At 52.8% G+C, this 12,164-nt stretch overlaps 1 protein-coding gene across 1 annotated transcript; it reads right to left on the reverse strand.

The window, feature by feature from the left end:
• Positions 1-2,538: 2,538 nt before the first annotated feature.
• Positions 2,539-10,876, reverse strand: OGFOD2 (2-oxoglutarate and iron dependent oxygenase domain containing 2). The gene is made up of 7 exons (XM_051972696.1): positions 9,920-10,876; positions 6,952-7,008; positions 6,610-6,720; positions 5,051-5,150; positions 3,781-3,908; positions 3,324-3,581; positions 2,539-3,085 (listed from the first exon to the last, which is right to left on the reverse strand). The coding sequence occupies exons 1-7, from the start codon at positions 10,052-10,054 to the stop codon at positions 2,816-2,818; spliced, it is 1,059 nt and encodes a 352-aa protein (XP_051828656.1). The 5' UTR covers positions 10,055-10,876; the 3' UTR covers positions 2,539-2,815.
• Between the last annotated feature and the right edge of the window lie 1,288 nt (positions 10,877-12,164).

The following is a 12,164-nucleotide window of genomic DNA, read 5'->3' on the forward strand; positions in this document are numbered from 1 at the left end:
TGCTCATTTATAAATTCTATGCACTTGCTACTAATATAAAACTAACCCGAATCGAAATTTTAAAAGGATAAAATAAATGTGATGAATACAGCGTATACATGAACTGATGCAGAGACAAAAAGAGCCAAATTATACAATGGCTACAGCACACACATAAAAAGTGAATATTGCAAGTTATAAAGAAAAAGCATGGTTCAAAATAAACACAGGAGGGTGGATGTCCACAGATATTGTACTTTTTTCCCCCAGATTTTTCAACGTATTGATCAGTGGTGCTCATTTTTCTTCCTCTTTTTTGCCTTTAAAAAACTATTCTCTGGAGGGGACAGAGAGGAATACTGGGAAAAATCATAATGTGGTAAACAAAAGGTATCAGTAAAAACTAATTTTTTTTAAAAGGATGTTGAAAAATTGATATCTGATTCTAAAGTTATTGGGTAATCTTAAAGAGTTTATTGAAGAGGGGATCCCACTGAGTAGGTCCCATTTTGGACACTGTTACCTATGATGCCATCTGGTTAAAAATAGGAAGCAGGGACTTTCCAAGTTACTCAGGGATGAGAAAGCTCCTAGGCCCTGTGTCTGGACTGAGGGGAGTAACATGGTCACTCTATCTAGGATAAGCCATGGTAATGTACATCCCTATCCCTATTAGGGATGAGACCAGAGCTTGCCTTGGTGGGTTCAAGCTACCCACATCAGGCAGCCTGAAACTTCTATGCCATCTTTGTTCTTCCTCTCCCACCCAGCATCCTTTCCACTCCCGCAGCCTTAGCTCTGCCCTCATTGCCTGTCATCTTCCTTGTGACAAGAGCCTCTTCACTCTCCAGTCCGTCCTTCACACCCTGCAAATGGAACTTCACTCATCGAGGCTCCGACCCTTTCATTCATCCACTCAGCAGACAAGAGGGAGGCCCTGAATGGTAAACTTGGCCGAGCATCCAAGACTTTCTACAAACCAGCACCACTCTACCTTCCCAGGTTCTAGGCCTTCAGAATTTTATAAAGCATCTTGGGACTTTTTGTAGCACCTGATTTAAATCTCTACCTATGCTCACATTACATTTGGTAATGGGGTCACTTTGGTTCTGGCCTCCTCCTGGGTAATGAGCTCTTCTGGCCCTCTCTCCCACAAAAGCCTTTGCTTATGCTCCCGTCAGTACTATTTCTTGACTATACCACTTCCTCATCTGTGTCACCCAACAAAAGGTAAGCTCTCGGAGGGCAGGGAGTTTCCATCTGTCTTTGCATCCCCAGAGCCTGCCCCCAGCAGAGAGTAAATAAGATTCTTTGTTAAGTTCAGCTGAAATCTCCAGATGGAGGAGGCTGGTTTGTTTTTTTTCTCCTGCCTCAGGGAGGCCCTGAACAGCAGACTCCTGGGACAAGGGTCTAAGACTCTCTAGCATCTGGCACCTTCCTACCTTTTTAGCCTTCCAGGCTGCGACTTAACAACAGATGTCCCCTTAATGTTGCATTGGATCGGACTGAACCGTCCTGGATGGAGGGACTGATGTGCCACCTTACCGGGTTGTCACTGGGGCAGCAGGTGCCCTTGTCTGGCACACCCAAAAACTAGGAGATCCTGGAAAAGTTAGTTAACCCCTACCAGGCTTAGTTTCCTCAATAAAAAATGTGGGAGGATACACTTCGACAACGATATTGTATGAAGATGTATTCTGATGGAAGTGGATTTCTCTGACAAAGAGACTTAACTGAGTTTCATTGGAGAAATGATGGACAGAAACAGCTACACCCAAAGAAGGAATACTGGGAAATGAATGTGAACTATTTGCATTTTTGATTTTCTTCCCGAGTTATTTTTACCTTCTGAATCCAATTCTCCCTGTGCAACAAGAGAACTGTTTGGTTCTGCAAATATGTATTGTATCTAGGATATACTGCAACATGTTTAGCATATATAGGACTGCTTGCCATCCTGGGGGGGGGGGAGGAGGGAGGGAGGGGGAAAAAACGAAACATAAGTGATTGCAAGGGATAATGTCGTGTAGAAATTATCCTGGCATGGATTCTGTCAATGCGAAGTTATTATTAAATAAAATAAAATTTATTATAAAAAAAAAAAAAAAAAAAAAAAAGAATATTGGGAGAAAGCATCATAAAACTTAAAAAAAAAAAAAAAAAAAAAAAAAAAATAAAATAAAAATGTGGGAGGAAAGAAAAGTAAGATGGACTGGATGTTGGAGGAAGGGAAAAAAAAAAAAAAAGAAAACCTCAGGGGTCCCTGAGGCTCTTGGAGCAGTTGTGACAAGGTCTTGGCCTGGCACGGGCCTGCTAACAAGGGAGGGGAACAGCAAGCTGCCCTCCTCACTAGCTTGAGTCGCCTCCCTGGAGTGGGGACCCCAATCTGTGACAAACGGGATGGGAGGCCAGGAACTAAGGCAAAGATCAAGCAATCCTGAATGTGGGCCAGGAATGTGGCCCTGACCCCCAGGGCCGAGCGGGGTGGTACAGAATGACTCCCCAAAGCCCAGCAGCTCCACTTGGGGCAGATGAGGTTCTTGTGAGGCCTTAAGGAGCTCAGGGAGTCAAGCAGTCATGTTTTATTGTCCCATCCATCACAGCTGCAATCCCATATCTTGCTCTTCTTTCCTAAGCCAGGAACCCTTAGGGAGACCCTCTGAGGAGTAATGGGCACACCTCTTTCCAGGCCCCTTTCCAATCTTCACTGAATCTCAAGGACCACATTTGAGAGAGGGGTCCCCAGGGGCCTCCCCACCCTGTTTGGGCCTGGGCTATCAAGGACATCCAGAAGGGGCCGCCAGAGCTGGTGGGCCACAGGGCAGGAGGCTGGGACTCAAGTCAAGGTGCAAACACCCACAGTTTGGGGGTCCCCTTCCTCCAGGGTGAAGCCGTCCCCGTAGCCCTCGTCCTCCACCAGCTGTGGCGGCTTCTTGCACATGGGACACATCAGGTTGCGGATGACAGAGGCCCTCATCCAGATGATAAGGTTCCAGCGCTCCCCGGACTCCAAGGGCAGGGCCCCGTGCAACTGACCGCCCCGATGCAGCACCCCGTAGGTGGGCACGTTCGGCAACTCGACGTACCTCATCTCGTCTCTCGGCACCTGCGAACCAGAGGGTCCCGTGAGGCTCCGGCCCGTTTGCCAGCACCTGGGCCCGTGGCCTCCGCGACCGTTTCTAGGCCCTCCTCACGGCCGCCTCTGCTCCCACTGCAGAGGGACCTTGCTCTGAGAAACAAGGGGACGGCCCGGCACACAGCAGGTGCCTAAAAAGGGCTCGCTGCCATGGGGGTGGGGGGTGGGGCGAAACCTGACCAAGCCCTGGGCCCAGCAGCCCACCCACCTCGTAATAGTCTCCAAACACCAGGTTGCCCTCAGTGAACTCCCTGCCCAGCGAGATGTTGAGGGTGATCTCGGCATTGTCGTAGTGGTAGCTGAGGTCCACGTCCCCGTCCAGGGAGTACTTCACCACGAAGGCCCGGTGGCTGTCCAGGTGGCCCCCTCCATACTCGGGGTACAGGAGGGCGGTGAGGGGCTGCAGGTACCGCTCCCGCAGGGGCGTCACCAGGGGCTCGTCCAAGCCCAGCTCGTGCAGCAGGACCTAGGCAGGGAGCTCAGGCTGGAGGAAGCCCGCAGCCGCCCCGGCTCAGGCAGAGGGCCCTGCTCCGGCCCCTTCGGCTCTGGTTCTATGGCCCCGTGGACTCCTCTAAAGTGGGGGGGCCGGGCCTTGGGGAGGCCGAGATCACCCAAGGCCCGACGCTAGGGGCCTCCCTGCACGCCCCGGGGGCCCTGCGGCCTACCCCGTGGTTGTTCATGGTGTTGGGCCGTCCCTTGGGCATGTCCGACCGCTCAAAATGTTCCAGCTCCTGCAGCAGCAGGCGGCAATAGTCCTTGGTGAAGACCTGCAGCCGGTAAATCTTCTTCTCATCTGCAGAGGGCGCGGGCACTCACTCAAGACCCAGCTCAGAGGGCTCCCCAACAGCCCGGGGGCTAGGCGGGCTCCCAGACAGACAGACAGATAGACACAGACAGAAATACAGAGCCAGCCAGACAGACAGAAACACAGACACAGACACAGACAGACACACAGACAAAAACACACAAACACAGGCGGACAGATAGACAGACAGAGACAGAAATACAGACACAGACAGACAGACAGAAACACAGAGCCAGACAGACACACAGACACAGACAGACACACACAAACACAGCCGGACAGACAGACAGACAGAAACACAGAGACACAGACACAGACAGAAACACACAAACACAGCCGGACAGACAGACACAGACAGACAGACAGAAACACAGAGCCAGACAGACACAGACAGACACACACAAACACAGCCGGACAGACAGACAGACAGAAACACAGAGACACAGACACAGACAAACACACAAACACAGCCGGACAGACAGACAGACAGACAGAAACACAGAGCCAGGCAGACACAGACAGAAACACACAAACACAGCCGGACAGACAGACATAGATAGAAACACACACAGCTGGACAGACACACAGACACAGTCGGACAGACACAGGCAGACAGAGCCAGGTGCACAACTACATTTACACAGAGACATACGCACAGTCAGACAAGCAGACGCCCAGGTGCCTGGCCTGGTGCAGCCCCTCCCCCTGCCTTCTCTACCTCAGTCCCGCCTCGTGCTCACACTGGTAGAAGGCCCACCACATCCCCTGCTCCCCTTGGGCCTCAGTTCCCTAACCAGTACATCTGGGGCCGCTGCACACCCGCCCGCCCAGGTACCCTCCAGCTTGAGAGCCTACATTACTATAAGCCTCAGAGCCTGCTCTGCAAAAGGAGTAACCAGGTACTGCAAGTCAACAAGCACTTATTAAGCACTTACTGCATGCCCAGAGCACCAGGACATTCAGAGACAATATCTGCCCTCGGAGCCTCCATTACACAGAGGTGGGAGGAGAATGAAGGGAGGGGGCGGGAGAGCACTGTGCTGGTTATCCTGGGGGTCGGCCCCTTACTGGGGGCAGAGCCCGGCACAAAGAGCCGGCTCCTTAGAGGGCACGGGACCAGGAGGATTTACCTGATACGACCTGGATGTACCGCAAGAGGCCGGAAAGGTTTGCATTCGGGGTCGTGCTGTACTTAGTAGCAGCCAGAAACTCGCCGGCCAGAAACGGCTCCTGGGGAGAGGAGGAAGAAGCCCCCTCAGAGGGGGCACCTTTCCCGGGGCTGCCAGGGAGCGGCCCGAGGCCCGGACCCCGTTCTGGAGCCAGGTGCCCTCCCTGAAAGCTGCGAGCTGTACAAATGGAACTTCCTCTAAGTCAACAAGCGTCTGGTTCCTACAGGGTGCCAGACACAGTGCTGCTGATACTGTGGCGTTCCTTTAGCAAAAGCTCCTTGAGGGCAGGGACTGTTTTCACATCTATCTCCGATCTCTGGGGCTCAGAAGAGATAGGCGTTTAATAAATGCTCCCTGAGGGAGGACTCCTGGGCGCAGTAATCGCTCTCAAACATTCCTGAGGAGCCCTGTGTCCCTCACCGAGGGGGCTCGCTTCCTCGGCTTTGGCCCCGGGGGAAGGGAAGGGCAGAACTTCTGTGGGCTGTTCTGGATGAAGTCTCTGGGAACACCTCACACCGTCTCACCAGAGAGTCCTCCAGCAAAGCTCTGTGAAAAGGGACGAATCTACCAGATTAGTGGCTCTGTCTGATTTGGAGTTTTTTTAATTTACTTTTATTATTCTTGACAACAGCTAGCCGTTCATAGAATATTTTATGGGTTGAAAAGTGTTTTGTTTTGTTTTACAAATGTAACATCATTTGATCCTTGAAGGAACCCTGGGAAGGTTCATACTATCATCATACCCATTTTACAGATGAGGAAACTGAGGTAGGCAGAGAGGTGAAATGACTTGCTCAGGAAGTATCTGGGGCTGGATCTGAACTCAGGCCTTCCTGACTCCAGCTCCAACACTCTATGCGCTCTGCCACCACTGCTACAGATGCAACAGCCGTAAATTTACGGGAACCAAAGAGCACAGAAAAGGATACTGGACATGAGCCCACGAACTTCCATGACACGTACTTCCTTTTTTAAAGTAACACTTTAACTAATACGTGACAAACTAGTCGGAGTCCTGTTCTCGGCGTGGCTGGGACCGCCTCGCCCCCCGACGCCCCCCCCCCAGTGGATGAATGCCGCCGCCAGCCCAGAGCCTGGGGACAGCCGGCGCAGACGCATTACGGGGGAGGACTTACCGCGGGAAACAGAAAGGGGAGCCCCAAGAGAAGCCCACGGCCCACAAGGTAACAAGCGAGGGACGCCTGGCAGAAAGCTCCCGGCGACGCGGGGAGAGGCCCCGGCGGGCGCCCTCGGGACGAAGGGCGGCCATGGAGGAGACTCCAGCTCCAGGAGCCACGGGGAGCACTTGGAGGGGGAGGGCAGGCTGTTCGTGCCCACAAGCACGAGGCTGGGGATACCCCAGGACAGAGCTTCCTCTTACCTGAAAGATGTTCTTCCCGCCCCCATACAGAGGTACGTAAAACAGGGGGCGTTCGCGGATAATGCGGAGAATAAACCGCACTTTTACGACCCCCGCACTCAGCTGTTTCTGGCCTAAGAGCCTGCTGGGCCCCACGCACCTGTAAGGCGTACACCCGGGGATGCACGGGCTTGTAGAGCTGGGCAATGATGGCTTTCCTCTCCTCGGCCTGCTGGATCGTCTGCTTCCTCCGCTGGACTTCTGATTCCAGCTACGGCGACCGCGACAGGAACAAAAAGAGCAACAGTAACAAGAGGATGGAGGAATGCACCGGTCCGTGCTCTACGGGCCTCCCAGGCGTGGGAACCCCCCCCCCCCAACGTGGGCCGTGCCTTCTCTGCAAGTTACCGCCCCGGGACACCAGGGGACGGGCCAGGCCGGCAGACTGCGGCCTGGAGCCCGGGGCAAGGAGCCAGAGTCCATGGGCAGGGACGGTCGTTACCTCAGACACCACCTCCTCAAAGTCCTCGGGAGTCACACAGCCACGGCTCTCGAGGATCTGTGACACACAGAGGGAGAAGGTCAGGGGGGTCTGAGCCCCAGGTAAGGGCCTCGCCTCACCCCACGGTCGCACCAGAACCCACAGCCTGTAATGGTGGAGCTAGGATGAGGAACTACCACCTTACTGGATGAGATCATGGGACAATGGAAAGGCAGCCTCTGGACTCAGAGGGCCTGGGTTCAAATCCTACCTCTGACAAAAATGGACCAGATGGAACCTAGCTCCAGAGCTATAATTCTCTGACTAGGTATCTTAATAATATACAACACTTATTAGACACCTACTATATTCCACACACAGGATGAAGCACTTTACAATTTATACCTCATTTGGTCCTCACAACAACTCTGGGAGGTGCCATTATTATCCCCATTTTACAGATGAGGAAACTGAGGCAGACAGAGGATCGATCATACAACTAGTGGTCTTTCCTGCCTCCAGGTCCAGTCTTCATAAATGTCTAAGGTCCTTTGCATTTCTAAACTTACAACCAGTCGAACTACATTCACAGAGGCTCAGAACAAGGTCAGCAATGGGGTAAGGCGCAGGAGGCAGCCAAGCAGCGCAGTGGAGAGAACTCCGGGCCTGAATTAAAATGCTGTCTCAGACACTCACTAGCCACGTTCAGACCCCAAGTCAACCCTTCCATGCCTCAGTTTCCCCATCTGTGAAAAGACAGCAATAACATTTCTCTATCCTTTCACCTGTAAGAGGGGGTTAATATGACCACCTCAAAAGGCTGTTTCCAGGAAAGCGCTTTGTAAACCGTGTAACAGAACGGCGGGCCGGCCGTGGCACATCATTAGCAAGAGCATCATTCACCCACAGAGGGAAGCAGTGCCCGGCCTGGCAAAGCCATGGATCTCCTCGAGGAGTGGAGGTGTTCTCGGTGTCGCCCCTCAATGACAAAGCACTCGACTGTCGTATGCAGTGCTCCCCTTGTAATCTCCGGGAAGCCCGGTGCAGGGGCGAGAGCACTCGCTGCTAGCCTTGGCGGCAATCCTGGCTCTGCCATTCACTAGCTGTGCGACCTTGGGCAAATCCCTCCCTGCCTCCATTTCCTCATCTAAAGAAAGGAGAGGGCAGCAGGAAACACACAATGACCTCAATATAGGTGGAAGGAACCACAAAACAAAGGTCAAAAACAACCAGAAGGCTGCATAATTAAAAGGATCCTTCTTGTCCTGAAGAGATGAAAAAATCTTCCTCCTCTTCTTTGCAGAGATGTGGATCAAGGGTGCGGGAAGGGCCATCGGATCTGATTAATGGTTTGATCTGCTGAACTGCTCCCCCCCCCCCTTATTTTCTGTTGACAGGGTGGCTCTCTGGGGAGATGAAGGAAGAGGGCTCTATTTAGAAACCAAGGTGATGGAAGAACAAAAAATGTCAATAACTTTTTTTGTTAAGAACGAGGAGGAAGTCGTGTTAGGTGGTTTTAAGGGCTTGTCCTGTTCTGAATCACAGGAACACTTAACAATAACTGCTGACATTTGGGGGGGGTTTTGGGTTCTTCACCGATACTTTTGTTTCTGCCTCTCCTTTTTATTTCCAAATATAGTCTCCACTCCCCATCCCTCACCCAACCTTCAAGTCGTCCCTTATAATAAAAATAGCCGACCTTTATTGAACATCTCCCGGATCCTCACGACATCTGTGTGAGGGAGGTACTATGGGAATTATTTTGCTGCCACTAAGAAAAGGAGCTCAGAACGGTTACACAGCTCCTGGAGATGAGCCTCAGTCTCTCGGGATCTCATGTCTTCATCCGTCAAAAGCCCATCTGTATAAGAACCGGCTGAAGGGACCTTCTGGGACCCCAGGACCACAAATTCTTATCCCGACTGGATCAGAACAATACGCTTTAACTCCAACCCTGGCCCTCTTTGCTGTCACACGGCTCCCCTGGGAATAAAGGCCTAGTGGAATATTTGGTCTCTTTCTATGGCTGCCAAATTCTTCACGACCCTCCCCCCCCACCATTGTGCAGCCTCCCCTGGGTAAGGAGCCTTGCATCGGCCGCCTGGCTGTCCGCCTTCATCTGCTCTCAGCAAGAACTCGCTTGCCGCGCTCCCGCACCCTAAGGCCCGGAGGAATTTCCCACGTGCCTTCAGCCGTGGTCCAGAACACTAGATCTTTAGCTCCCAGGTGTTGTCTAGAACACTCGAATGTTAGCTCCTCGCGGCTGCGGGAGTTTTGCATGTGCGCGCGCTTGGTACACAGTAGGTGCTTAATAAGTGTTTTATGCATTCATTCAAAGCCTGCGGGTTAGCTGCGCGGCCGCACAAGCTCTGAGCTTTGCCTCCAAATATAAAACCGTAGGATTCAGCGCTCGAGGAGATCTTAGAAGTCGAGGATCCTCCTCGGATCCGGAGGCTGAGGTCCAGAGGAGGTCGCTGATTGTCACCCGGAAGGACAGAGGAGGCGGGGCCGGGGTGGGGTGGGGTGCAGAACTTGGGTTGGGAAACAGAAGGGGAAGAGCATGAGCATATATGCAGCTCCTACGGGGGCGCCACTGCTTTTGCTCCCCTGCTGCGATGTCCCCGCGGAGGAAACTGAGGCAAAGGCTGAGGGGTTTATCCCGGGTCACCAGGTGGGCCTCGGGGACCGAGTTCTCTCAGAGCCCCCCCCAGTAGCTCACTCAGGGGGCCCAGCCTGGGCCGTCGCTAGCAGGGGAAGCTCGGGAGGGAGTCTCCGGCCGGGAGGAGCCTCCAGCGGTCACTTTGGGGGGGTTGGGCAGCGGGCGACGCCCACCCCTCTAATGGAGAATCAGAAGACGCGGCCCCTTACACTGCACATCCGGGGTTCACGCCGGGCTCAGACTCCGGCCCGCCGAAGGACCCCGGGCACGCCGGCCCCCGCCCCGCTCCGTGCCTCAGTTTTCCTCCCCGCACAACGGCCGCCGTCCTACCTGGCTGTAGTCGTGGCGCAGCTGTTGCTCCCCGACGAAGCGCACGTGCAGCCGGTAGCGGGACAAGAAGAGGTTCTCAGTGCAGTAGCAGGCGCAGCGGAAGAAGCGGCGCCCCGCGGACTCAGTGGCCGCCATCGTGCTCCGCAGCCCGCTGCAGGAGCGCTGCTGGAATAGTGGCGGCGGCACAGGGACTGGAGCGGCGGCGCGGGGGCGCGCGGCCGCCTGGCCCTTTCCAGCCCCCGTAGGACCTCTTCGGTCCCGAGGAACCTGGCCCGCCCCCAACCGAGGAATCCAGGGAGTGGCTACAAATACCCAGTCCCAGAGAAGACGGCGATTCTCCCAGCGCTTATGGATCGGGACCCATTGCGGGAAATGTGCACCGGTCTCCGAGCAAGGGAGGCTGGGGGAGGCGGGCACGAGAGTAGGGGTCCTGGGATCTTGAGATCCAAAAAAGATGATTATGGAGAACTCTCATAGGGCAAGTGCTCTCCTGGTGGCCAGAAAAAGCCGTACAAGGAAGAACGATGACATGGGCGACCCTGGCACAGGACCACCCACTGGCAAGCCCCCATCAGAGAAGGGGCTGTGCTCTCTGAGTAACTCAGGAGCTCAGGAGAAACTCGAGATGTGAAGTTAGAGTCCAAATGTTCACATGGACTATTTGTGTCCGACCTGTAGCCAAGCTTGCCAAGCTCCTATTGGTCTGACCAGCCACTGTTGGACACACTGTAACTTGATTCTGACATAGTGAGGTCATTGGGAGATGGAAGGGCAAACACCACATCCTAAAGCCCTGTCATGGACCTCATCAGCAAATGGTTTCCATTTTTAATTGATGACTTAAGAGTGATGGGTAACTCACTACCCTTTGAACTGCTAGGCAGTTTCCCCTGGTATCAAAACCCCAGGATCTTTTCTTCCCAGATAAAGTTTCTACTTCCTTCACCCAAGCTTCATATGGCATTGACTTGGAGATTTACTAATAGTTATAAGAATTTGAGTTCTGTTGGCAGTTAGGAAAAGGATCCTGGACCAAGAAAGAGACTGTGCTTGACCCTGAACACATCACTCACTAATTTGGGCATCTGACAACTTTTTAAAGATAAATTCAGATGGTAAAAGTGAAGCATGAGGAACACAAAAAACTCTGGACACCCCAGGGGTGGAAATTTAGAAGGGCAGGAGATGAATTCACTAGAATGTGCAGTCAGCATCCTTGTAATGAACTTTCCTGACGATTCAGTATTAAGTAAGCCTAGTTTCAGATGTGCCCTGAGAAAATGCCACAGTCTCTCCACCTTAGTTACAGCACTGCCCTGGGTTCAGTTTTCCCATCTGTTAAGAACAGGGAAGGAAGGAGGGAGGGAGGGAGGGGGAGAGAGAAAGAGAGAGAGAGAGAGAAAGAGAGAGAGAGAGAGAGAGAGAGAGAGAGAGAGAGAGAGAGAGAGAGAGAGAGAGAGAGACTGACTGAATTTGAGGATCTGTGGAAGTCTGTAATCTTATGTTCATCCTTTATTTTCTAAGAGGTACAAGGACCTCCCAGGTGATATCTTCCCAGTGAATTGGATTTAAGTGAGACAAGGCTGTAGGAAGTCAGCAGTCTCATTTTCTCTTCTAGGGTCATCCAAGTCCAGACCAGCATGATTTGGGATGCTGTGAAAGACCTTGGGGTCTTCAGAGTCTGACTAAGCAAGCTCTAAGTGTTCCTTGGCACTGCTTTATGGCCACGGTCCTGGGAAGTCTTCACTAGCTCACCCATGGGTTTGAGGTCTGTCAGTTAACCTTAACCTGATTTAGCTTGCCTGCCTAGATGGTGTACCAGGGTGTGCCCTCTTTTCATGCTAGTTTCTTGGTAACAAGTGAGGTTTGGGTGAAGGTAGACACCAGCAGTGGCTGAGCAGCCTGAAAAGGGCTCAGCAGCCCTCACCCCAGAGGTGCTAGTCCTTCCTGAACACCCCATAAAGTGACTTACCCTTTGATCACGTGGATCTTTTTATGTGCCTTCCCTACACACCATCCCTTATCATACCAGATTCAGATTGCCCTCATCCTTCTTACTAACCCTGGGACCTGCGATCAGGCATTCTTCTAGGTCTTTTTTCTGTGTCGGAGCAGACAAATAATAAAATGGAAGGCCTGGAATCAGGAAGGCCTTAGTTCAAATCTGGTCCTGAATCCTAGCTGTGTGATCCTGGGTAAGTCACTTCACCCTGTTTGCCTCAGTTTCCCCATCTGTAAAATGAGC

This window comes from Antechinus flavipes, chromosome 1 (assembly GCF_016432865.1).
Source record: "Antechinus flavipes isolate AdamAnt ecotype Samford, QLD, Australia chromosome 1, AdamAnt_v2, whole genome shotgun sequence".
NCBI classification, from domain to species: Eukaryota; Metazoa; Chordata; class Mammalia; order Dasyuromorphia; family Dasyuridae; genus Antechinus; species Antechinus flavipes.

Excerpts from the sequence above, each read along its gene's own strand:
- OGFOD2 (XM_051972696.1), bottom strand. The coding sequence starts at position 10,054 with ATGGCGGCCACTGAGTCCGCGGGGCGCCGCTTCTTCCGCTGCGCCTGC. Across the intron at positions 3,909-5,050 it reads GTACATCCAGGTCGTATCAG|ATGAGAAGAAGATTTACCGG; the intron begins GTAAATCCTCCT and ends CGCCCTCTGCAG. Across the intron at positions 3,582-3,780 it reads ACACCATGAACAACCACGGG|GTCCTGCTGCACGAGCTGGG; the intron begins GTAGGCCGCAGG and ends CTCCCTGCCTAG.